The sequence below is a fragment of the Mustelus asterias genome, chromosome 19, assembly GCF_964213995.1.
Source record: "Mustelus asterias chromosome 19, sMusAst1.hap1.1, whole genome shotgun sequence".
Classification (NCBI taxonomy): Eukaryota; Metazoa; Chordata; class Chondrichthyes; order Carcharhiniformes; family Triakidae; genus Mustelus; species Mustelus asterias.
In genome coordinates, this window is record NC_135819.1 from 56,264,919 (window position 1) to 56,291,087 (window position 26,169).

At 44.1% G+C, this 26,169-nt stretch overlaps 1 protein-coding gene across 2 annotated transcripts in view; it reads left to right on the forward strand.

The window, feature by feature from the left end:
• The window catches only part of LOC144507966 (hepatocyte growth factor-like), a 66,243-nt gene extending 40,514 nt beyond the window's left edge, over nt 1-25,729 (forward strand). The window contains exons 12-18 of one of the 2 annotated variants that reach the window (XM_078235576.1): nt 1,844-1,873; nt 3,685-3,781; nt 7,093-7,167; nt 8,807-8,950; nt 13,486-13,592; nt 17,070-17,215; nt 23,150-25,729. In XM_078235576.1, coding sequence (XP_078091702.1) covers nt 1,844-1,873; nt 3,685-3,781; nt 7,093-7,167; nt 8,807-8,950; nt 13,486-13,592; nt 17,070-17,215; nt 23,150-23,332 — 782 coding nt within the window. In that variant the 3' untranslated portion in view covers nt 23,333-25,729. The remainder of the gene's footprint in view (nt 1-1,843; nt 1,874-3,684; nt 3,782-7,092; nt 7,168-8,806; nt 8,951-13,485; nt 13,593-17,069; nt 17,216-23,149) is intronic. The other variant, XM_078235577.1, reaches the window with a different exon arrangement.
• The last annotated feature ends 440 nt before the right edge of the window (nt 25,730-26,169 follow it).

A 26,169-nucleotide genomic window follows, 5' to 3' on the forward strand; every position in this document is an offset into this window, starting at 1 on the left:
GAGTTTGCACGTTTTCCCTGTGTCTGCGTGGGTTTCCGCCGGGTGCTCTGGTTTCCTCCCGCACTCCAACGATGTGCAGGTTAGTTTGATTGGCCATGCTCAATTGCCCATTAGTGTCAGGGAGATTAGTAGGGTTAGTACATGGGGTTACGGGGATAGGGCTTGGGTGGGATTGTTGTTGGTGTAGGCTTGATGGGCCGAATGGCCTCTTTCTGCACTGTAGGGATTCTATGATTAAAAGTGAGGCACTATACGAGTGAATGGCAAATTTCACCTATGGATTCCCAGCAACACTGGTATGGATGTTGCAACCTTTGTCTGCATCGGTGTTTTTTTAAAAAGCTCTGTCAGTCTGTGAAGTTCAGAGGAAAAGCAAGAATGTGGAACAGAAAAAACGGACAATTTAAATGAGTGTCTGTTGCCTCTACGTTTAACCAAGATAATAGCTGAGATTTTCCTGTCCCACTAGTGGTAGACATCGTCGCAGGCAGGATGGAAAATTTGGAGAGCATCCAAAAGTCAATTGACTGGAAAATCCCACCCAATGAGTTGGTTGTAGCTTTTTGATGCTTGTTTTTTTTCATTATTCAAAGCCTGAAGTGTGGTCTGCTTAACGTTTTTATAAAAGCCAGTTCTAAATGTTTAATGTTCCAAAAAATTACCTTGAAAATCAAACGCTTAAACTGCACTGGAGAAAACATTTAAGGCCTCATTAATCTTTGAATGGGAACTGGTGGACATTGATATTACTTATCCATGACTTGTGACCCCTGTTTATAAACTACTTATGGCTCTCTGTCTAAATAACAGAGATTTTCATGCTTCTCTGCAAAAGCATGCTAATGCAGTAGCTGTGAATGCCAAAGACTGAACAAGAACTGTTGGCAAAAAATATATGTTCTAAAAATGACATTTGCATGTTATAGTGGTATATATTTGACTCCAACAGGTTTATTTGGTAGCACAAGCTTTCAGAGCGCTGCTTCTTCATCAGGTGAGTGGGAGTTTTGTTCACAAACATATAAAGACACAAACTCAATTTACAAAATAATGGTTGGAATGCGAGTCATTACAGGTAATCAAGTATTAAAGGTACAAACAATGTGAGTGGAGAGACAATGTGTGTTCGTACCTTTAAGACTTGATTACCTGTAAAGACTCGCATTCCAACCATTATTTTGTAAATTGAGTTTGTGTCTTTATATGCCCTGTTTGTGAACAGAACTCCCACTCACCTGATGAAGGAGCAGCGCTCTGAAAGCTTGTGGCTTGTGCTACCCAAATAAACCTGTTGGACTTTAACCTGGTGTTGTGAGACTTCTTACTGATTACTCAGAAGGCAGCGGAGGCAGGGTCAGTGAATATTTTTAAGACGGAGGTAGATGTGTTCTTGTTAGGAAGGGAATCAAAGGTAATCAATAGAATATTGGACCGGCATCTCCACATCATATATTTGACTGCCAGAACACAACCTTTTGCTGTAAGAGTTTTATGTATTTCCACATGCATGCAATTGAATCTACATTATATCTTTTTTTTAAATGTCGCCCATTTGAATTTTAATTGGCATCAAGTTAAGATTTTAAGATTTTTTAAATTAACCATGATTGTAATTCACTGCATTGTGCATGGCTGATTTCAAATCCAATTCTTGTTCATGCTTTCTTGTGCTTAATAATTTTGGTAGTGCATGTGCTAAAATTGGACTGATACAGGGAAGATTACCTTCCTATGTTTTGCTTTAGGTATGTATTTAAGACTAAATGTGTGTTTATCATGCATTTCAATCCATTGTGTCAAGGAATAACTTGCCTTATAGTAACTTCGTGTTCTTTCTGTTTAGGTGACAAAACACTCAAATTAACCTCAACAGGTATGTTTCTTGTATTATCATTTGGTATGATGTTTCATTGGGACTGCTCTAATTTTGGTTCTTAGTGAGAATCTGTCACCTGAATACAAGCTTGAACATACGAAATGGGAGCAGTAGTATGCCATTCGACCTTTCAAGTCTATTCCGCCATTTGATAAGATCGTGGCTGATTTGTTTGTGTTTCAAATTTTACATTCCCATCTACCCTTGATTACCTTTGATTCCCTTCCTAACAAGAACACATCCACCTCCGTCTTAAAAATATTCACTGACCCTGCCTCCGCTGCCTTCTGAGGCGAGAGTTCCAAAGTTGCACAACACCCTCTTAGAGAAAAGATTTCTCCTCATCTCGATCCTAAAAGGGTGACCACTTAGTCGGGACTGTCCCATAAGAGGAAACGTGATTTCCATGTCCACCTTGTCAAGACAGTCCAGGATCCTGTATACTTCAATAAAGTCACCCCTCATTCTTCTAAACTCCAGTGGAAACAAACCCAGTCTGTCCAAACTTCCCTGCATGAGACAACTTAGTTCGTGTTAGTGGTTAAGCTCCCACATGAACAGAGTGTTCATGCTCTTTTTGCTTCCTCACAGTCTTCTGATTTTGGTGATTTAGAATATTGTTACTCTAACATCTTCCCTTCAATCGTTGTAAGAATGTACAAACAGGAGGAAAGCCCCTCGTGCTAGTTTTGTCATTTAAGGAGATCATGACTGATATACACTGGCCTTTGCCCAGTGCCCCTTATTTCTTTTGGTTAACATATATCCACCAATCTTATTTTTAAATGTAATATTGATTAGCATTAATTGCAGTTCATCGAGTTCTGGACTTCTACCAGCCTTTGGACTTGTAGGCCTGTCAGCTTATTAAAATAATTAACGTTCTTTCTTGCAATTGTTCTGATAACTACCAGCAATCATTTTTTTGTAGTTGATTAAGAAATTCAATCAGGACCATGTAGAGCATTGTATTAAAGAATGTTGAATAATTTATTTGAATCACTTGTAATGTAATGGATCAAGAGGGTAATTCCATTTTTTTATGTGTGTATTTAAAAATTTAAAAAAAGCTAACACCTTGAATGTCTTTGGAGTCCAATGTTTTGCCATTTTTTTAAAGTTAGTTTATTTATTAGTCACAAGTAGGCTTACGTTCACGCTGCAATTAAGTTACTGTGAAAATCCCCATTTTGTTGGACTCTTTGTGACATGTTTGGTTTTTATTTCTTCTTGGATGCATGCGACTTACAAAAGCAATGCCCGCACAGTACGTAAAGCATTTATCTTCCTGTAATGACACTTTCTTGTTGCTGTATTAATGTCTTCCCATTTCTCTCTGTAGATATGTAAAAACATTTCCACGTTTCAAGTCTTGGACTTATCTTTTTACTAGCTCTACGTACTGAATGTGCATTCCATACATAAATACGCTCACATTTCACTTCTACTTGATATATATGCGGAATACATTTCAGAGTGACCCCATCTCCGTCGTTTTAAAAGATGTATGACTTGCTATTCATAGTGAGGTAACATCAGTAAGCAAAATAGAGTGTTGAAGGGATGGGGAGAGTAGGGGGTGGGGGCCAGTGGAGAGTTTGAAACACTGTTGTTGGAAATATGCTTCAGATTTTAGTAAGAAGTCTCACAACACCAGGTTAAAGTCCACATCAGATTTTAGTTTCAGGGTTATTCAAAGTTTGAGTGCCCTGATCTTAAAAGGGCAGTGCCTTGTGTTGTAGTTGTTTTTCTGAAGTCTCTGTTTTAATGATAATCTACTACATCTTCCTTCCCTCTTTGATCCCCAGGCACTCATGAATGTTCACGAAAAATAACGACAAGAATAGTCAATGGATCTCGGGCAAAAGCGAAAACATCCAGCTGGATGGTTAGTCTGCGACACAGGTAAATCAGTTTGATTTGTGAACAACCCTTCCTAGTTATTCCACAACTTTTCTTTTGAATATGATCAAGTATCTGTCCATCTGAGTCCCATCAAGGAACAACACATTTTTTCACCCCCACTCTCTGTAAACATTATGGGTGGGATCTTACGGCCTCGCTTGGGCGAGATTGTAAAATCCCGCCCAAGGCCAATGGAGATCTCCATTCTGGGAACCTCGCCCATCCTGATTCCGGTGCGGGTGAAGTGGTCGGGCTTTGGCCTATATGTGTGTGCCATGGATGTCCTGAAGCATTGAATTGGATATTTATTTCAGCCCCCATTCATATTCCCTCTTACTGCCATGGCATTGATGAATTCAGATTGGCTGCCATGTTGTCTGTCTGATACTTGGTAAAGTTGCCACTTCTTAACATTTTTGTGGTTTTGTTTACTATTTTCCTGAAAGTTGTTGTTGTGTCCCAACTGTGCCACTTGGACCTGCAGCTTTGTAAGTTGCAGTGTGCCAGACTATGCATTGACTTTATAGACGGAGCCCCAATATCCCCTCCAATCTGGAGTTTCTAATTCCAGAAAATCAATCCAGAATTGAAGGACCTGATTTCAACAGCAATTGGGGTTATTGTAATGGCACAGTGGTTAGCACTGCTGCCTCACAGCACCAGAGACCCGGGTTCAATTTTGACCTTGGGTGACTGTGGAATTTGCACATTCTCCCCGTGTCTGCATGGATTTCCTTCGGTTTCCTCCCATGGTCCAAAGATGTGTGGGTTGAATGGATTGGCCACACTAAATTGCCCTTTTGTGTCCCAAGATATATAGGTTAGGGGGATTAGTGGTGTAAATAGGTGTGGTTATGGAGATAGGGTCTGGGCAAGATGCTCTATTGGAGCGGGTCTGTGCCTTTTTCTGCACCGTAGCAGTTCTATGATTCTAATGTGACTTTTCAAGTGTATAAAATGGGTGTTGTAGATCAGCCAGCTGGTATATACCCTGTGCAAAGGATTGCAACACCAAGGAGAATTGGGCAGGATTTATAATGAACAGCAATATTCAATATTTTACACCGTTTCCCAAATCTAAAATAACCTCAACAGTGACGTTTTAGTAAATTCTGAATTGGATTTAAAAAAATATAAATGATATATTCATACTCTTGTTACAATTTATTTGGTTTAGAATCATTTTTCAGTCTTTCCCAAGTATTCACCCCACAATCTCCTTCATTACTCTAGGTCAGAGCAGCTGAGAGGTATAAAAATATTTGGTTGAATTACTGAACCTTTATCCAGACATTAAGAAAAGTAACAATTTTGTAAAGTTCCCAGTGCTTTGTTCCAATATGGCCACTTCCTGGTTGATGAAAAATAAGTATTGGGTTGGCTTGTTCCAGATGTTTTGACTCCAGAAAGCATTAAAATCAAACAATGTGGGGCTGCCTTCGGAGGACATTCTCTCACTGGTTAAGCGTCCAGTATAGTGTGAAGTCAAGTCTAGAAAGTGTTCAGCAATTCTTTGCACATCCTGGAGGCATTATTAACTTGCCAAGGCGTCCTTCTATGCTGTGAGAATGCAGATACAAGTCTGCCCCACTCCTTTCTGACATTTAAAAAGAACAGTGGCTTATTAGTATCGAACTTGAATATTGCTGAAAGGAGTGACACATTACTGAAACTTTTCACCTTTCACCAGGACAAATGCAAGAATGCCAAAGTATCAAATGGTCACAACAACTGATACTTCAGGAGAAAGATGGTGCTGATTGATTGGCACTTTGTCTCAAAGCATTGCCATTGGAGAAAGCAACAGGGAACGATGACTCCCTGAGATCTTGAATAATTCAACAAGTGAATTGTTTGCAATGAATGTATGAATTTCTGTTGCTTCAGCAAGTGTAAATAAGTCTCATTACGAGCATGACTGATTTTTAAAAATTAATTCATCGGATGTGGGCGTCACTGACTGGGCCAAAAAAAAACAGCTAAAGGAATATGCTGTTTGATTCAATCAGCCAGCTGCCAGAACATACAAAGAACAAAGAAAATTACAGCACAGGAACAGGCCCTTTGGCCCAACAAGCCTGCACCGATCATGCTGCCCAACTTAACTAAAACCCCCCACCCTTCTGGGGACCATATCCCTCTATTCCCATCTCATTCATGTACTTGTCAAGACGCCCCTTAAAAGTCACTACCGTATCCACTTCCACTACCTCTCCCGGCAATGAGTTCCAGGCACCCACCACTCTGTAAAAAAAAAAAAAATCTGCCTCGTACATCTCCTTTAAACGTTGCCCCTCGCACCTTAAATCTATGCCCCCTAGTAATTGACTCTTCCACCCTGGGAAAAAGCTTCTGACTATCCACTCTGTCCATGCCTCTCATAATCTTGTAGACTTCTATCAGACCTCCCCCCAACCTCCGTCGCTCCAGTGAGAACAAATGAAGTTTCTCCAACCTCTCCTCATAGCTAATGCCCTCCATACCAGGGAACATCCGAGTAAATCTTTTCTGTACCCTCTCCAAAGCCTCCACATCCTTCTGGTAGTGTGGCGACCAGAATTGAACACTATATTCCAAGTGCGGCCAAACTAAGGTTCTATAAAGCTGCAACATGACTTGCCAATTTTTAAACTCAATACCCCGGCCGATGAAGGCAAGCATGCCGTATGCCTTCTTGACTACCTTCTCCACCTGCATTGCCACTTTCAGTGACCTGTGTACCTGTACACACAGATCCCTTTGCCTATCTATACTCTTAAGGGTTCTGCCATTTACTGTATATTTCCTATCTGTATTAGACCTTCCAAAATGCATTACCTCACATTTGTCCGGATTAAACTCCATCTGCCATCTCTCCGCCCAAGTTTCCAACTGATCTATATCCTGCTGTATCTCTGATGGTCCTCATCGCTATCTGCAAATCCACCAACCTTTGTGGCGTCCGCAAACTTACTAATCAATCCAGTTACATTTTCCTCCAAATCATTTATATATATTACAAACAGCAAAGGTCCCAGCACTGATCCCTGAGGAACACCACTTGTCACAGCCCTCCATTCAGAAACACACCCTTCCACTGCTACCCTCTGTCTTCTTTGACCGAGCCAGTTTTGTATTCACGAGCTTTTGGAGCACTGCTCCTTCATCAGGTGAGTGAGTGATAGAGTTTATAGAGATCTCCAATCAGCACCCCTGATATTCAGATTCCTGAAGAAAATTAATATCCCTTAAATCCTGTTTATAATCTGTCAGCGATGGTAATGAGCACACTTTCGGTATTGTTTATTGGTAAATTCTTTCTCTCTTCTCAGGGATATCCATTTCTGCGGTGGATCATTGATTGGAAGTAATTGGGTTCTCACAGCCAAGCACTGTTTCTCCACATGGTAGGCAGTTTTTTTATTTTTACTTCATTTCAACTATTCAAAAGCTCAAGGGTCTGATGGTGGTGCTTGCATGTAGCAGAGTGTAATAGCACAAATGTTCAATATTGTGGGGCAGAGGCAAATCCAAGTCCTTTGTAATTCTTGGTCTGAACTGTTACAAATGGAAGTTGCAGTAACATTCCCAACAGTGGGGGAGGAAATACAGATGAGAGCGCTGACCTGTGTTGCCCCCTTGCAGTGGGTGCATGGGTATGTGGGTATTCATTGTACGTCTGTGGGGAGTGAGGGAGGAAGGTGAGGTGGGGTAGTGGGGCGAGCTGTCTCGCTGGTCACTTGGTTGAACACATAGGTGGATAACATGCAAAAGTGGAAGCTTAATCCCAAGCATAAACTCATAAACAATAGTTCCAACAGAATATACCCCTTCTGGAAGTCGGATGTAATCCCAATTAATGTGAGTTTTGCACAACATGGTGGTTATTCCAGTTGCAATTCTCTTCCCGCAACTAGTGGTGTGCTGAGGCAGACTTTTGTTTGTTAATTACCCGAACAGGTCGGTAGTCTATTGTCGGGGGCTTGAGGGGTGCCACTCTGTATCAAGCGTGGCTGACCAGGTGGGATTTTTTGCGTAACTGACCCCATGTTTTGCGGTGGTGGAGGCGGCCTGCCATTGGCCGGCAGGTCCTGCCATTGTCAACAGGGTTTCCTGTTGAATGCACTCCTGGCCACCAGGAACCTGCGACAGAGGTTTGGCAAGACCAGAAGATCCCGCCGATGTGAAAGGCCGGACAATTCTGGCCCAGGAGTCTCTCCCGCTCTTACTGCCCTTGGCGTATTTGGAAGGATTTACAGGTTGACGCACTCAGCCTGTTTGACCACGTTAGAAACACGCCTTCCTTGGCCATCAAGTCCTGGGTGAGACTCAAATCCAGATACCCTGGCTCAGAGGCAAGGATGCTACCCACTGCAACACAAGACCTCCTACATGGTAATTCTGGTTAATAATTATGCAGCATATAATATGAAATCAGTTCACATTTCTAATGCATTTGACTATATGATAGTCGAGCAATAATTTTAAAAAATCCTGTGGGCTGCAACAGTAATGATTTTCTTATCATCTATCCTGTGTTGCTGACACCAGTTTGTGGATTTGGAATTCAGTAAAGTTCCGCATTGATGTTTGAAAAGTATTGGTTAACAGTGTCAAGTTATTTGATTAACTGTGTGTCAAGATTTATTTCACTCTGTGTTATGAGGGAATATCTCATTAACGGTTGCCTATAACAACAACCTTTTGAGAGTGAACTCGCATCATCTGTATCAATAATCAACCTCGCCCAGGATTATTTGAATAGATTTTTAAAATTAAAATGATGCATTGAATAGCACTATTTGACTGAACTTTCGTTTTTTTGCAATTGCTATCAAAAAGGACACCAGTTAATTTGCAGAATAATCCCTGTTTTCTCCTATTAGATCGTCGTTTCAATTTGTTATAGTATGTTGCAATTTTATAGACTTGTAGCCATTGGTATATTTATTCTCTGCGTCCAGCTTGCTGTAATGTTTGGCTGGAGAGAGGTGCCATGTCGAGGTTGGAAGAGTCTGTCTAACTGGTACATGTTTTTGGTTTTAGTCAGCCAGACTTGAGAGGATATGAAGCTGTGATGGGAATTCTCAAAGATGATAAAAGTGAGGAAGCCCATAAACAAGTGATGGAGATATCTCAGCTTGTCTGCGGACCAGAAGGATCCAATCTTGTAATGTTGAAATTGGCCAGGTGTGTAATTTAACCACTCCAGGGAGGAATGTTAAAGTCAAAAATTATTGCTTAAGCCAAAATTCACCTTAATCTTTGATTATCATTCACAATCCACCTTGATCACTTCCTATCATTCCATTTATAGTTTGAAAGCTATTTGATTCTTGAATGCTGTGCGGATTGTATCAGTAGTCTTTTCCATGTGAATCTAGGTGTCAGCATGTGTAATAATTCATCTGCTGTCTTCTATTCAAATATTTGGCTTTTCATTTTTGCTATTTCCAGAATTGTGTTTATACAGAAGTTAGAGGTTTGCCAGAAGGCACCATTGAAGCACTCAAACTTTTTAAAGTGAAAATTGGATTGAATGTTTGAAACAAAGAAAGTTAGAAGGAGCTGGGGAAGATGTGTGGAATGGTGGGATTAGTTTTGGATTGTCTTCACAAAGTGCTAGCATGGACCAAATGGTCATCCTCTGTATTGATAGCTGATAGGGAGTGATTTTCATATTGCTGCCACTCTATTTGTGCCTAAGAATGGGATAGGAGTAGGAATAAAATTACACAGAGGCTTGGTCCACTAACTTGTCCACCGTTTTAGGTGAACCTTACTCTCGGCAGCCAGAGCTTTCACCGGAAATAGGCAGTGCCTCATTAATAAATACAAATCACATATGATACATTTAAGGCCCTAATGCTATTTTTGTCTCTACATCTGTAGCCATTGCCAGTTCTCTAACCAACCCCAAACCACAAGGTTAACAGACCCAATTGCGAAGAGAAAACTGCAAATAGGCATTGTTTGAACAAAGAACATGACAGCACAGGAACAGGCCCTTCGGCCCACCAAGTCTGTGCTGACACAGATGCCTCTCTAATCTAATATTTTCTTGCCTCTATGTGGTCCATTTCCCTCTATTCCCTGTCTATTCATGTATCTATCCAGATGTTCCTTGAACATTGTTATAGAATTTGCTTCCACCACCTCCTCCGACAGCACATTCCAGGCATTCACCACCCTCTGTGTGAAAAACTTGCCCCTTACATCTCTTTTAAACTTTCCCCTCTCTCTTTCAACCGATGCCCCCGAGTAATTGACACTTTGACCTTGGGAAAAAGACTCTGACTGTCCACTTTATTCAAGCCTGTCATAATCTTGTAAACCTCTATCAGGTCCCCCGTCATCCTCTGACGCTCCAATTAAAACAATTCAAGTTTGTTCAATCTTTCTTCATAGTTCATATCTTCCAAATCAGGCAACATCCTGGTAAATCTCTGTACCCTTTCCAATGCATCAACATCCTTCCTTGGGAATTCTCCTTAATCCTGCTTGCCAATGACATTTCATGGTCCCTGTTTGCCCTCCTAAGTGTCTGTTTAAGCTCTTTCCTGCTATCTCTCCATTCCTCAAGAGTCTTATCCATTTTCAACTTAAAATTTATGTATGCCTCCTTCTTTTTCACTGAGCTCACAATCTCTCTTTTCTTCTAGGGGTCCTGAATCTTGCCATCTTTATCCTTTATTTTTAAATGGACATATTTGTCCTGAATTGTTAACAACTGACTTTTAAAAGAGTCCCACATATTGGATGTGGATTTACCCTCAAACAGCCGCTCCCAGTCTACGTTCCTGAGCTCTTGCCTAATACTGTCGTAGTTAGCCTTCCTCCAGTTTAGTACTTTCACTCGGGGACTACTTCTATCCTTTTCTACAAGTATCTTGAAACTTATAGGATTGTGATCACTGTTCCCAAAATGGTCCCCCACTGAGACATCAGTCACCTGTCTGAGCTCGTTTCCCAGAACCAGGTCTAAGATAGCCCCTTCCCGTGTTGGATTATCTACATTTTGCCTCAAGATGCACTCTTGGATATACTGAACAATCTCTGCCTCATCCAAGCCCCTGGCACTAAAAGAATCCCAGTCTATATTGGGGAAATTAAAATCACCCATCACAACAACCCTGTTGTTTTTACATCTTCCCATAATCTGCTGACATATCAGTTCACACTGGCTGTTGGGAGGTCTGTAGTACAATCCCAACAGTGTGATTGCACTGCTCCTGTTCCTGAGTTCTACCCATGTGGCCTCACTGCATATTCCCACCAAGGTGTCCTCCCTCTGTATAGTTGTGACATCCTCCCTAATCAGTACAGCAACACCCCACTTCTTTTGTCACCCTCTCTATCTTGCCTGAAGCATTTAAATCAGTGGTTCCCAAACTTTTTTCACTGGGCCGCACTTTCGGAATAAAAATTTGCTTGTGCCACACCAAACTTTTTATTGATAAGAAATACATTCAAAAACAAAAAAAAAACAACTCCTAGCAGTGCTTGATTCATGACATAGAACACAACTACTTTATAATATGATCATGGGACATCCAGAAAGTATAAAACAATGCTTGTTTAAACCATGTTTCAATGTTTCTTTGATTGTCCTTGAATCTTCCCGCCACACTTGCCATCCTCTCTCGCCGCACCAGTGTGGCGTGCCGCACCCTTTGGGAACCTCTGATTTAAATCATGGAATGCTAAGCTGCCAGTTCTGCCCTTCTTTCATCCAAGTCTCCGTAATTGCCACAACATCATAGTTCCATGAAGTAATCCAAGCTTTAAATTCATCCGCCTTATTTGTCATGCTCCTTGCGTTAAAGCAAACACACCTCAGACCATCTGTCCTGTCATGTTTTGTACTGTCTCCCTGTGTTTTATTTCTCTTAGCCTGACTGGACCCATTCACTGAGTTCTCCACAGTCTCTGTACTGTAGCCATCTTTGACTTTGGTTTCTTTGCCTTCCAGTTTTCTTCTTACTGCCTTTTGTTACTATCCCACTTTTCTTCCCTCTGACTGCCTGCATCAGTTCCCATCCCCCTGCCACATTAGTTTAAACCCTCCCCAACAGTGCTAGCAAACACGCCCGAGGATGTTGGTTCCAGTCTTGCCCAGGTGCAGACTGTCCGATTTTGTACCGGCCCCATCTCCCCCAGAACCAGTTCCAATGTCCCTGAAATTTGAATCCCTCCCTCTTGCATCATCCCTCAAGCCACGTATTCATCTTGAAATGTATACACCAACATCATGCTGAGCAGAGCATATAAAAACTGCATTCATCGTGGACCCAAATGGTGCGGCGAGAGAGGATGGCAAGTGTGGCGGGAAGATTCAAGGACAATCAAAGAAACATTTAAACATGGTTTAAACAAGCATTGTTTTATACTCTCTGGATGTCCCATGATCATATTATAAAGTAGTTGTGTTCTATGTTATGAATCAAGCACTGCTACTCCCTCCCTCTCTCTCTCTCCCACCCCACTCCCTCTCTCCCACCCCACTCCCTCCCTCCCTCCCTCTCTCTCTCTCCCACCCCACTCCCTCCCTCCCTCCCTCTCTCTCTCTCTCTCTCTCTCTCTCTCTCCCACCCCACTCCCTCCCTCTCTCTCTCTCTCTCTCTCCCACCCCACTCCCTCCCTCCCTCTCTCTCTCTCTCCCACCCCACTCCCTCCCTCCCTCCCTCTCTCTCTCTCCCACCCCACTCCCTCCCTCCCTCTCTCTCTCTCCCACCCCGCTCCCTCCCTCCCTCTCTCTCTCTCCCACCCCGCTCCCTCCCTCCCTCTCTCTCTCTCCCACCCTGCTCCCTCCCTCCCTCTCTCTCTCTCCCACCCCGCTCCCTCCCTCCCTCTCTCTCTCTCTCCCACCCCGCTCCCTCCCTCCCTCTCTCTCTCTCCCACCCCACTCCCTCCCTCCCTCCCTCTCTTTCTCCCCCCCCCCCCCCCCCCCGCCCCCGCCCCGAAAGCAGTTAGATTGTGTGGGACAGTGTGGGTGGGAGTGCTGATTGAATGTCTTTATCAGTTAATGTCCATCCTATCCAGCGTGATTTAATGAATGGTCGCAAAGGTAAAAGGACAAAGGTGAACTTTGCTGCATCAGCTGCTTCTTACTGAGGGGCACACAATGGGCCGAAAATAACGACATAGATATTAAAGAAATTGAATTTAACCAATCCAATGTTAAAATTGGAAATTTTATCTCTTGACAAATATCTCCTGGTTTTCTTTAGAATGTTTTTTTAAAATTAATTTGAATATTTGAAACTTTCACAATTGTAACGTCTGGAGTTCAGACGGATGAGTGGGGATATCATAAAGTCTTATAAAACTCTAGGACTAGATAGGGTAGATGCAGGGAGGATGTTCCCGATGGTGGGGGTGTCCAGAACCAGGGGTCACAGTCTGAGGATTCGGGGTGGACCATTTAGGACGGAGGTGAGGAGACATTTCTTCACCCAAAGAGTGGTGAGCCTGTGGAATTTATTACCACAGGAAGTAGTTGATGCCAAAGAAGCGACTAGTTATAGCACTTGGGGCGAATGTGATCAAAGGTTATGGGGAGAAAGCAGGATTAGGCTATTGAGTTGGATGATCAGCCATGATCGTGATGAATGGCAGAGCAGGCTAGAAGGGCTAAATGGCCTCCTCCTGCTCCTATCTTCTATGTTTCTATGTGCGCTGCATTAGTTACCCATTTTAATGCATTAATCTGACCCTTTTTCCAGATCTGTAAAATCAACTGATTATGTTCACTGGATTAAACTGCCCGTGTCTGGATGTGTGATACATCAAGGAGTCTATTGTAATATTTCTGGATGGGGAGAAACCAAAGGTAACTGATTGTGGTTTTTACATTTGTTTGAGGGGGAGAACACTTCCCTCTGGCTAAGACGTGATGTGTGTTGGATCATCTAAATTCAACACTGTCTGAAAAGCAGGCCCCTTGATTTTGATTCAAAAAATACACTGAGGTTAAATTTCCCCTGTCTTCTGGCATATCTTTAGTTTTTGCTTCATTTCCCCGCTGTATTCTGCCCCTGTCCATTCCTATTTGATTCCAGCAAAGCTTGAATGGACTTAGATTTCCCCCCTCTGGAGGGCAGGTCATTAAACTAATTTTTAAAAAAATTTGTAGTATTGAAACAATTAATCATGTCATGCCACTCAATGTTTGAAATGTATTATTCACGTGTATGTACATATTTTGGAAACTGTACACTGTCATCTACCCTGCTTGAACAGTGTTCTAGTCAGGTAGGGTGGCACAGTGCTTAGCACTGTTGGCCTCACAGCACCTGGTATCCGGGTTCAATTCCAGCCTCGGCTCGCTGTCTGTGTGGAGTTTGCACATTCTCCCCATGTCTGCGTGGGTTTCCTTCGGGTGCTCCAAATTCCTCCCACAGTCCAAAGATGTGTAGTTTAGATGGATTGGCCATGGTAAATGTGTGAGGCTATGGGGATAGGGCAGGCTGGTGGGCCTGGGCAAGATACTCTGTCAGAGAGTCGGTGCAGACTCGATGGGCTGAATGGCCTCTTTCAGCACTGTCGGGGATCTACGATTGCACAAGCTTCATAGAAAGAGGCAGATTAGCTTCATTCCGTTGACAATGGGCTGAAAAGTCAAGCAGGTTCTATAGAAGATCTGGGAGTTGACCTGCCACATTATCACTCTTCCAGCGAAGGTGAAGTGTATGCCAGTATGTCTCTGTTCATCATTGGAGGATGAGAGCACAGTGCTTATTTTCACTAGTTACAGCAGCATAATCCAGGGATAGTGGATTGAACACAACACAAAAGATATTGGAACAAAAAAAAGAACAAAGAACAAAGAACAATACAGCACAGGAACAGGCCCTTCGGCCCTCCAAGCCCGCGCCGCTCCCCGGTCCAGGATTGAACCCTGAATCCAGGATCCCCGCCCAATTTTCCAGCCTATCTACATACCAATATCCTATCCACCGAGCTGTCCCTCACAGCTACGATGCTTTGTTCATTACAACCTATTAACTCACCCCCACCCCCCCATTCCAGACCATGTGATCTCCAGGGAGAGGCGAAAACCCAGAGTGAAAACCCCAGGGCCAATATGGGGAAAAAAAAATCTGGGAAATTCCTCTCTGACCCCCTGAGGCGATCGAAACGAGTCCAGGAGATCACAATGGCCCTGATCGGAAAATGCTTCCCAACCCGTCATTTCCACTTCCACGAACACCATATGAATTCCCTGCCCCCGAGACAGGTTCCCAACTATCCGCAGTCTCGCTCTGTACTGGCACCAGCAAGATGATCATAGAATGAAGCCTTGAAACGAGAAACAAGGAACAATTAGCCCGCGCCGCTCCCTGGTCCAAACTAGACCACTCTTTTGTATCCCTCCATTCCCACTCTGTTCATATAGCTGTCTAGATAAGTCTTAAACGTTCCCAGTGTGTCCGCCTCCACCACCTTGCCCGGCAACACATTCCAGGCCCCCACGACCCTCTGTGTGAAATATGTCCTTCTGATATCTGTGTTAAACCTCCCCCCCTTCACCTTGAACCTATGACCCCTCGTGAACGTCACCACCGACCCGGGGAAAAGCTTCCCACCGTTCACCCTATCTATGCCTTTCATAATTTTATACACCTCTATTAAGTCTCCCCTCATCCTCCGTCTTTCCAAGGAGAACAACCCCAGTTTCCCCAATCTCTCCTCATAACCAAGCCCCTCCATACCAGGCAACATCCTGGTAAACCTCCTCTGTACTCTCTCCAAAGCCTCCACGTCCTTCTGGTAGTGTGGCGACCAGAACTGGACGCAGTATTCCAAATGCGGCCGAACCAACGTTCTATACATCTGCAACATCAGACCCCAACTTTTATACTCTATGCCCCGTCCTATAAAGGCAAGCATGCCATATGCCTTCTTCACCACCTTCTCCACCTGTGACGTCACCTTCAAAGATCTGTGGACTTGCACACCCAGGTCCCTCTGCGTCTCTACACCCTTTATGGTTCTTCCATTTATCGTGTAGCTCCTCCTTACATTATTCCCACCAAAATGCATCACTTCGCATTTATCAGGATTGAACTCCATCTGCCATTTCCTTGCCCAAATTTCCAGCCTATCTATATCCTTCTGTAGCCTCTGACAATGTTCCTCACTATCTGCAAGTCCTGCCAGTTTTGTGTCGTCCGCAAACTTACTGATCACCCCAGTTACTCCTTCTTCCAGATCATTTATATAAATCACAAACAGCAGAGGTCCCAATACAGAGCCCTGCGGTACACCACTAGTCACAGGCCTCCAGCCGGAAAAAGACCCTTCCACTACCACCCTCTGTCTTCTATGACCAAGCCAGTTCTCCACCCATCTAGCCACCTCCCCCTTTATCCCATGGGATCCAACCTTTTTCACTAGCCTACCATGAGGGACTTTGTCAAACGCTTTACTAAAGTCCATATAGACAACATCCACGGCCCTTCCTTCGTCAACCATTTTGGTCACTTCTTCAAAAAACACCACCAGGTTAGTGAGGCATGACCTCCCTCTCACAAAACCATGTTGACTATCGTTAATGAGTTTATTCCTTTCTAAATGCGCATACATCCTATCTTTAAGAATCTTCTCCAACAACTTCCCCACCACGGACGTCAAGCTCACCGGCCTATAATTACCCGGGTTATCCTTCCTACCCTTCTTAAATAACGGGACCACATTGGCTATCCTCCAATCCTCTGGGACCTCACCTGTGTCCAGTGACGAGACAAAGATTTGCGTCAGAGGCCCAACGATTTCACCTCTCGTCTCCCTGAGCAGCCTTGGATAGATTCCATCAGGCCCTGGGGATTTGTCAGTCTTTATATTCTCTAACAATATACACATGGAAAGAACTGCTTACAGGAAAACATGGAAAACAACCACCCTTAGCGTCATATCCAATCATTGGAGGACTTTGACACCATTGAAACAAGGTCTCTCAACATCATAGGGCAGGGTGGGTGGTGTTAATTGTTTCTTCTATTGTAAAGACCAATTCAAAGATGATGGAATTTTAAACATAAAGTGTGCCCCAAAATATCTTGCATTCATGTTTCCCAAGATCTTTCACACACATTCAAGATTTAAGTCACCACCCATAAAACTGGCTATGCCCAGGCGAAAATTCTACTGACTGTGCTAGTCCCGGAAGCACTTCAAATCATTTTCTTAGCTGTACAAACATGGCTACGCTTGTTTGGAGAGTTTATTTGATATCCAAAAATATTTAATTTAATATCTAGCCTATGCTCCGGTATCGTCAGCTTTTTTCACCCTGTTTCTCTTTTAGGTACGGGTTATGAAGGTGAGCTAAAGGTAGCCCAGATTCCAATAGTTGGAAACAAGAAATGCAATGAGTACCATCAAGGGAAAATCCAAATCAGGGAATCGGAAATCTGCGCCGGAGAGGAAAAGGGAACTGTTGGTACATGTGAGGTAAGATAAATTTTAAAAGGGTAAAGAACTTAAAGGCAACTGTACACTTATTCCAAGTGTCAAATGGGAGAGAATCACGCCCATATTTTGGGCGAGCTCCCAGATACAATCATACGGCACTTAGAGAAACAAAAGAGGCAAAATGTGATTCTCACCAGCAGGGGGAGTGGGCAGAGCCTATTCATGCCTGTAGGGGTGCCATTGCGCAGGTGTCCCAATCTCCCAGTGCACTGTCACCCCCGATCACCTTCAGCTCACCCCCGCCCCCAAGCTGGCTGGTCGTCACCCCCACCAATCCCTGATGCAGAGTAAACCGCCCCCCCCACCCCAACGGAGCTCGCCTGGCTCCCCATCATGGGCCCTGCCTCAGTGTGTGGTCGGCAGTGCCGAGGTGCCTGATGGGCACTGCTAGCATGCTATGCTGGCATTGCCCAAGGGGCACTGCCTGGCCCTGGCCTCGACACTTTAGGGAGCTCCGATGGCTTCTGGTCCCACCGGCGAGGCCATCACATCTGGTCCTCATTGATGGGAAGAATATCTGATCCTCGCTGGTGAGGATGTTGACTGGCGAAGGGCAAGTACAGTGAGTTGATGCACTGGAAAGGGTGCAGAAGAGATTGATCAGGATGTTGCCTGGTTTGGAGTTTATGGACTATGAAGAAAGGTTGAACAAACTTGGATTATTATGAGGGGAACCTGATAGAGGTTTACAAGGCTTGGATATAATGGATAGTCAGAGTTTTTTTCCAAGGCTCGAAGGGTCAATGACTTGGGGGCATAGGTTGAAAGTGAGAGGGGAAAAGTTTAGAAGTGATGTAAGGGGCAAGTTTTCACACACAGGGTGGTGAATGCCTGGAACGTGCTGTCGGAAGAGGTGGTGGAAGCAGATTCTCTTACAAGAGGCATCTGGATAGATACAGGAATAGGCAGGGCATAGAGGGATATAGACCACGCAGAGGCAAGCAAGTATTATGTTAGAGAGGCATCTGTGTCGGCACAGACCTGGTAGTCCGAAGGGCCTGTCCCTGTGCTGTACTTTTCTTTGAGTCCAGACGATAGCGTCCAGGACTCTCTAATTATATTGAAATTATTTTTTGGATATTTAAATCAGTGCTGCGCCCTTCTGGGCACGAAGCTGACTTCTCCGGCAAACCAGGGCTGGTAATATTGCAAGAAGCAAAAAACTGGGTGTGAGTCTGATTGTTCATCCCTCGCCTGATCTCACCCCCGACTTAGTGTCAAATTCTCACCATATTGAAATACACACAAGATGGCCTACGCTGTAGTAAATCTGATCCATGTTAACCTGGTATACATGCAGTGAAAGCACATCCTGATGCATTTACTTGGCAAGACAAAAATCCTATAACATGGGGAGAAATATCAGGCTGTTTGCAAAGTTTGCCTGGTGAAAATAATGAGCAGAGTAATGCTATTAATGCATGTTAATTCAGGGCAGCACAGATGCTAGCACTGTTGCCTCACAGTACCAGGGACCTGGTTTCGATTCCTAGCTTGGGTCACTGTCTGTGTGGAGTTTGCACATTCTCCCCATGTCTGCGTGGGTTTCCTCCGGGTGCTCCCACAGTCCAAAGATGTAACGGTTAGGTGGATTTGTCATGCTAAATTGCCCCTTAGTGTCAGGGGAGGTAGTTAGGGTAAATACATGGGGTTTTGGGGATAGGGCCAGGGTGGGATTGTGATCAGTGCAGACTCGGTGGGCAGAAAGGCCTCCTTCTGCACTGTAGGATTCTATGAATTCTATGTTGTTGATACATCTGGTACTTTAGGAAGTATGAAGCATCCTCTGAATTAATGTTGGTGAAGGTCAGTACAGGAGAGTCTGACTCTATAATACACTGAAGTGTTTTTTTGCTTTCGTTAGGTTGAAATATTCCCCTAATTTTGCAGTTTTCCTTTTAGTAGTTTGCATTGTGCAGAGCTGTGAGAACTTTATATGTTTGAAAGTTGCTTGTGCATTGTTGTTGATCACAAGATGAACAATTGTTGAACAGTAGTTAAATGGATGTCAGGTCTTAGACCTGTACTTGAAATTCAGAACTGATGAGGGGTAGAAATGTGATGAATTACATAGTTGGAGAGGCGGGTAGAGAATATGGAGCAGAAGCAAAGGAATGGGATAGATCTACATTGGGGAGACTAAACACAGACTGGGTGACCGCTTTGTGGGACACCTTTGCTCCATCCAGAAGCATGACCCCAACCTGCCTGTCACCTGCCATTTCAAACCATCATCTTTACTCTCATGTCCATCTTTGGCCTGCTCTAATGTTCCAGTGAACCCCAACACAAACTAGACAACAACTTTAGACTGTGAGCTTTCACTCCATCTTAACCCCCCACCTTCTTTTCTTGTTTTTTTTTGTTTTTCGGTTCCCTTGGCTTGACCCAGCACAATTCCACCCTCCCCCACAGGATCACCTGTCCCTTGTTCAGTTTTGCTCCCACTGAGCACTGACCTTTGCTTTCCTATTAACACATTCTGCTAGCCGACCTTTTGCCACTGTTAACATTCTTCAGTCCTTTGTACTATGTCCATTACACCTTTGTCAGTCTGTCCTTTGCTATCATAGAATTCCTACAGTACAGAAGGAGGCCATTCAGCCCACCAAGTCTGTACTGACCACAATCTCACCCAGGCCTTATTTCCGTAACCCCATACATTTACCCTACTAATCCCCCTGACACTAGGATCGATTTAGCATGGCCAGTCCACCTAACCCACACATCTTTGGACTTGGGCGCTCTGACCTATCCATGTTAGCTCGGTTTCTCCCTCCACAGGTGCTGCCAGACCTGCTGAGTTTACCCAGCATTTTTGTTTTTATATCAGATTTTTCCAACACCCTGAAACAGTTTTGTCAACTCCCTAATGCTCATCGCTATTCTGAGCTCTATGACAATATTTAATGGAGACAACTCAATGTCTCGCCCTTCCTGGGGAGCCAGTGAAAGCCCATGTCACCACCTTTTGGGAACATCCATCCAAAAGTGTCACTCAGGCACTTGACTGGGCAACGGTGGGCCATCCCCAGGATCTAGGTTTTCAGGACAGAAATTGCACCTTTACCTCCCGTGAGTTCATCAGCTGTAGATTGCTTGGCAGTGCCAAAGGGAGCAGTGGCTGCTGCAGTTAGTGTGTCCACCCAAGGCCCAGGATCATAGAGATACCCAGGCCACAGGTGAAAGATGAAGGCTGAGGTGGGGGGAGGGGGATCAGCAGCAAGAGCAGGTGGGTGCCTATCAAAATGGCTCCCATCTTCCCAGTGGTGGGTCCTTCTTTCAGGCCCCGAATCATAGAATCCCTACAGTGCAGAAGGAGGCCATTTGGCCCATCGAGCCTGCACCGACAACAATCCCCAGGCCCTATCCCCATAATTCCACGCATTTACCCTGCTAATCCCCCGATACGAAGGGGCAATTTAGCATGGCCAATCAACCTAACCTGCACATCTTTAGACTGTGGGAGAAAACCGGAGCACCCGGAGGAAGCCCACGCAGACACGGGGAAAAGGTGCAAACTCCACAAAGATAGTCACCCTAGGCCGGAATCGAACCCAGGTCCCTGACACTGTGAGGCAGCAGTGCTAACCACTTTGCCACCGTGCTGCCCATAGGGACTGTGACAAAGTTTAACACATGGGCATTGACTGCCCACTCAAGGACTTCAATTGGCAATGAAGGTCATCCACAAGCCTTCCTGGCTGATTTAAATGCAGCCCCCCCCCCCCCCCCCCACTCCCTGCCGCCACCAATGCTGCCTCATGGGAGAGCATTAAACATCATCCAATCTGTGTCTGACACTGAGAGTATGTTTTATAGTAAATCCTTTATTGCCAGCTATCCAAACATGAGGCATTCTATAAATGAAAGAAAGAAGACCAGTTTTTAGCAGAGCAGCTGTCTTAATTCATCCCTCAAACTATAATAGATACCTTACAAGAACAATATATCATATATATTGTTTGAGGCAGACTGCGTTTTCTTTTAGAGCCTGTTGCAAATTGGGAAGGCTGTGTGATGCTAGGATAACAATGAATCATCGCTGAGAATAATGTTCTGAATTGAAGGTTTGGCAACCTTCTGTACCCGGCACTGATGGAGTGGGGTCATTTTAACAGAACTACAGCATCATAAAACTGAAAACCACTCAAAGTCTAAATATAGGAGAATGCTTTGTGCATGTCTCATTCTGCATCTTGTCAGCAGTTTGCCATAAGATGGACAATATCAAGTGCTTAGTCTTGTCATTTTTATTTTAAAACCTTGTTCATTTTGCACAGAACCACCATCATTCCTTTCTCAAACAAATAAAGCTTTTTTTTGCTGAGACAAAGCATTGATAATACATGGGAGTGGGAGGTATAGTTGTTACTGTATCAGAATATTATGAGTTGAATTCAGATCCATTGCAGTCTTTTATTTTATTTGTGTTCTGTTATGCTGATCTTGTGTGAACAAGAAGAAGCGAGAATCCCACCTGATGTTTTTCCGACAATTAGATATATGCAATGTTGAAGTGTGTTTTTGATAAGCTGGAGGAGCTGATCTTTCCATCCTTTTACTGATGTTGTATTTACATTAAAACGGTTCGATACTTTACCTCTCCCTTCAATGCAGTTCACATGATAGAGCTCATTGCTGGCTGAGAGAGAATTTGATTTGATTTATTATTGTCACGTATTAGTATACAGTGAAAAGTATTGTTTCTTGCGCACTGTACAGACAAAGCATACTGTTCATAGAGAAGGAAAAGAGAGAGTGCAGAATGTAGTGTTACAATCATAGGGTGTAGAGAAAGATCAACTTAATATGAGGTAGGTTCTTGAGTTGGTTGGTACATGAACAGTTTCTTCCCTGCTGCCATCAGACTTTTGAATGGACCTACCTCGTATTAAGATGATCTTTCTCTACACCCTAGCTATGACTGTAACACTGCATTCTGCACTCTCTCCTTTCCTTCTGTCTGGAGTATCAACTCGCAAGGGAAAAGTGGGATGTAGCCCGCCAGCTCCACTGCCAGCTTTTCCCGCCATATATTTTGACACTTGCACAAAAGAAATGAAGGAAAATGCATCATCCGCCTGCCCCACCAATTCTCCCTTCTTAAAAACATGTTGTAAACTCTGCTGATGTGACATCACTCCGAAAACGGGCAGAAAATCCAACCCCTCCTTCTAACTTTAGCCTTACTATTTTAAATAGCATGGGGCAGCACAGTGGTTAGCACTGCTGCCTCACAGCGCCAGGGTCACGGGTTCGATTCCTGGCTTGAGTCACTGTCTGCACATTCTCCCTGTGTCTGCATGGGTTTCCTCCGGGTGTTCCAGTTTCCTCCTGTAGTCAAAATGTGCAGGTTAGGTGCATTGGCCATGCTAAATTCTCCCTCAGTGTACCCGAACAGGTGTCAGAATATGGCGACTAGGGAATTTTCACAGTAACTTCATTGCAGTGTGAATGTCAGCCTAGTTGGGATTAATAAATAAAACCTTTAAACCTTAAAAAACTTCTAAGACAGACTGACCCCCGCACATGATTCCCCCACTCAGCAATCACCCCCTCCCCCACCCACTCTTACACTGATGGCATTCCCCAACCCCGATATCACCACCCTCACGGATTCCCCTCTTTCCCACCTCCCCATTGTCTGATTTCCCCTCCCTCAGCTCACTGATGATTGACCCACCCCCCCCCCCCCATCTTCCTTACCCTTCAAATCCCATCCACTTAACCTTCTCCCTGGTCTGCTACTTCCAATGCGACCTTGAAGCTCGCCTGCTATACAGCAGCTAGTGGAGTACAAAAGGGGCAGGTAAGTGGGCTCAGAGTGGCAATCCCACGCTGATTGCCACACTGAGCAAGTTATGGTCAATTATGTTCTGCTGTAATAGCTTATATTCTTTGTCTTTGCAGAGGGATTATGGTGGTCCTCTAGTGTGTGAAGAAGAGGGCCAGAAGCTATTACAAGGGGTCATCATTCCTGGCCGAGGTTGTGCGAAACCAAAGCGTCCTGGGATTTTTGTGAGGGTGTCGTACTACATCCCATGGATAGACAAAGTCTTTAAGGCATACAGAGAAAATAATCACACCAGATGAATGGAATGTATGTCCACAGAAATCCTTAATTGTCAAATACATAATTTATCAATTTTAGATCCATGTTGCTGCAGATACTTATCAAGTCTGTTGATACTTTCCTTTACAAATGATTTATCTGATCTATTGTTTGCAGTAGACTATATCTGTATATGTGTATGCGTTTTTGGAAGGGTTCCTGAGGTAACTTGAAGAAAGAGTCCAACTACAGCAATGTAAACACACATAAGGAAGCCTTTTAAATATTTCATGCAAACATGTATCTTACACTTGAAAACCTTTTTGTCTGTGTTTTTTTAATGTTGGAATAGCTCCTTGCCCTGCCCTGAAGATCGATGTGACAGTGGACGCCTTAACTTTTAATGCTTTTTTTTCAAACTAGTTCCTTAATATGACTGTGATCTGTTGTTGAGACTTGGCTTGAATGAATTCAGGAGCGCTAGCCCTCCAACAATTTAATATCCATTTTTCAAGAAAGTGACGTTTACATTTTCTTCCAATTTCTGTAATCTAGTGTTTCAAAATGCTTCATGTTTGCTGAACTGGATTTAAAATCAGCATTTTAAGACGACAAAGTACTCATTAAAATTCAAAAGCTATGTGGTTATTCAAACGTGGCCTGTAGAGGGTAGTATTCACCTCAACCACTGAACTGGTGTGAATGGCACAGTGGTTAGCGCTGTTGCCTCACAGCACCAGGGAGTGGGGTTCAATTCCGGCCTCGGGTGACTGTCTGTGTAGAGTTTGCACAATCTCCCCGTGTCTGCATGGGTTTCCTCCGGGTGCTCCGGTTTCCTCCCACAGTCCAAAGATGTGCAGGTTAGGTTGATTGGCCATGCTAAATTGACTCTAATGTCAGGGGGATTAGCAGGGTAAATATGTGGGGTTGCGGGAATAGGGTCTGGATGGGATTGTGGCCGATGCAGACTCGATGGGCCGAATGGCCTCCTTCTGAACTGTAGGGATTCGATGATTTCACTTTTCAAATTCAAGCACAGCATTTAAAAAAAAATTCCCAGCCTGTTGTTAATTGGCCGTAGGATGGCTTGCATCTAAGTCTCTACTTATTCTTTGACTGACTGAGGTTGTCACCATCCTGGAATGAAAGTGTTGCTTGCCAGAATACCTCTTGCCAACTGGCAGCAGAGAAAGGTTTCTCCAAACCTTTGGGGCCTGGTCCTCTTGTGGTGTCTGGTCCTCTTGTGGTGTCACCTGTACACAGCCTTGCTCCTCCACTCATCTTCCAGCCAGACTTGGGCCAAAATTTTCTGGACCTTCCTGCTGGCGGGACCTTTTGGTCTTGCCAATGGCAACCCTCCCCCAACCCCGTGGTGCATTCCCCAGCATCGGAGGGTTCTCTTTCCCTAAGGTTCAACAATGACAAATTCTAAATATCCCAACTTCTACGTTCCATAACTGAAATTGGGACTTTTTCCAGCATTGTGATGATTTGTTGTACTTGTTTTGCTCTGTTTGCCAGTCCTTTCTGCTCTGTCACCTGCTGACCCCTGACCAGACCGTGGATGGCAATTCACTGTTGCTGAATACTGTTTATCCTCCAGGCGTCGCTCATTCATCAATCCTCCTTAACATTAACCTTGATTAAGTGGTTGCTTGATATAACCAGTAATTTGGAACTGATCCCAGTTAAGTTGGTTCATAACGTGCGGAATCCTCCGGTTAATTTGTCAGAGTGTTGGTTTCAGCAGGAAAACTGGCATGTATCTCTCCAGCTGCGCAGCCGAGGTTTCTCTCCCAGATTCTCCGGCTCTCTGTGCACAAGAGAATCCGGGAATGTGGTTTGGGCCATCACGCTGGTGGGCGGGACTGGTAGAGTCGGCGACATCGGCTCCACAGAGACCGGGGCACCGTAACATTTATTTAAACGTTTTTAAATGAGGTTCCTGCCCTTTGTGGGTTGGAACCTTGTTGGGTCATCGGCGAGTGGTGCGGAGAATCTGAGAATGAGATCTTGCCGCTGATGTTCTCGTTCTTGAGATCTCGCGGGATTCTCCGCCAACATTCCCATTGTGGCTGCATATCCCCCCGGAGTGTGGTAAAGGCACACCACCTTTTATCTAAGTTCAGTTCTGGTTTAGAAACCAGCATTGCTGAATTTCTGTTTTCTCAATGGATAGGTCCTTTTCATAATGGCAGTAATGTCTCTCTAATTTTCCAGTTCCCCCTTTCCAAACTGGCCTGAGGATAGAATGAATCCAAATAACTACATATTTTTCTCCCTTTATCCAATCATGAGATTTTTCTGAATAGAGAGAATAAGAAAACAGATCTGGTGTACAAAGTACAGCTATAGGCATGATTTTTCTAGAAATGATCCAACAAACTATAAGGTTAGGTTAAATGCCTTTGCTTGCATATTGAAAAAGTCAAAGGGGAGGGGGGCGGGGGGACACAGCAGTTAGGTTAAAGCAGCAGTGGAAGAAGATTCAAGTCCTGCCACCAGAAGGTCCCATTCCCCTCTGTGTTGGTTGAGCTGAACTGATGATGTGCTCGAGTAGGCCCTGGTGGCACTGGATGCAGGGTCAGCCAGGTTTTCCAGCACTGTTGCTATGCAGCAGCTCCTGCTTGGCAATGCCCTTGGATGTCCAATGGGAACAGGAATGGGTTCAACAATGCTCTTTCACAGTGAAAATAGCCTGCCAACCTTTGCATGTCTGGGCTCTGTATTGAAAATAGCTAACTGGGCTCACTTGACTGAGGTAAATGAAAGCTGTGACTGCCCATGAAACCAAATTCTCAGCATTCATTGGTGTCGTCAAGAGTTGAAAATAGGATTGGGGGCAATTAAGGGAAGAAAGAATGATTAATTAGCTTAT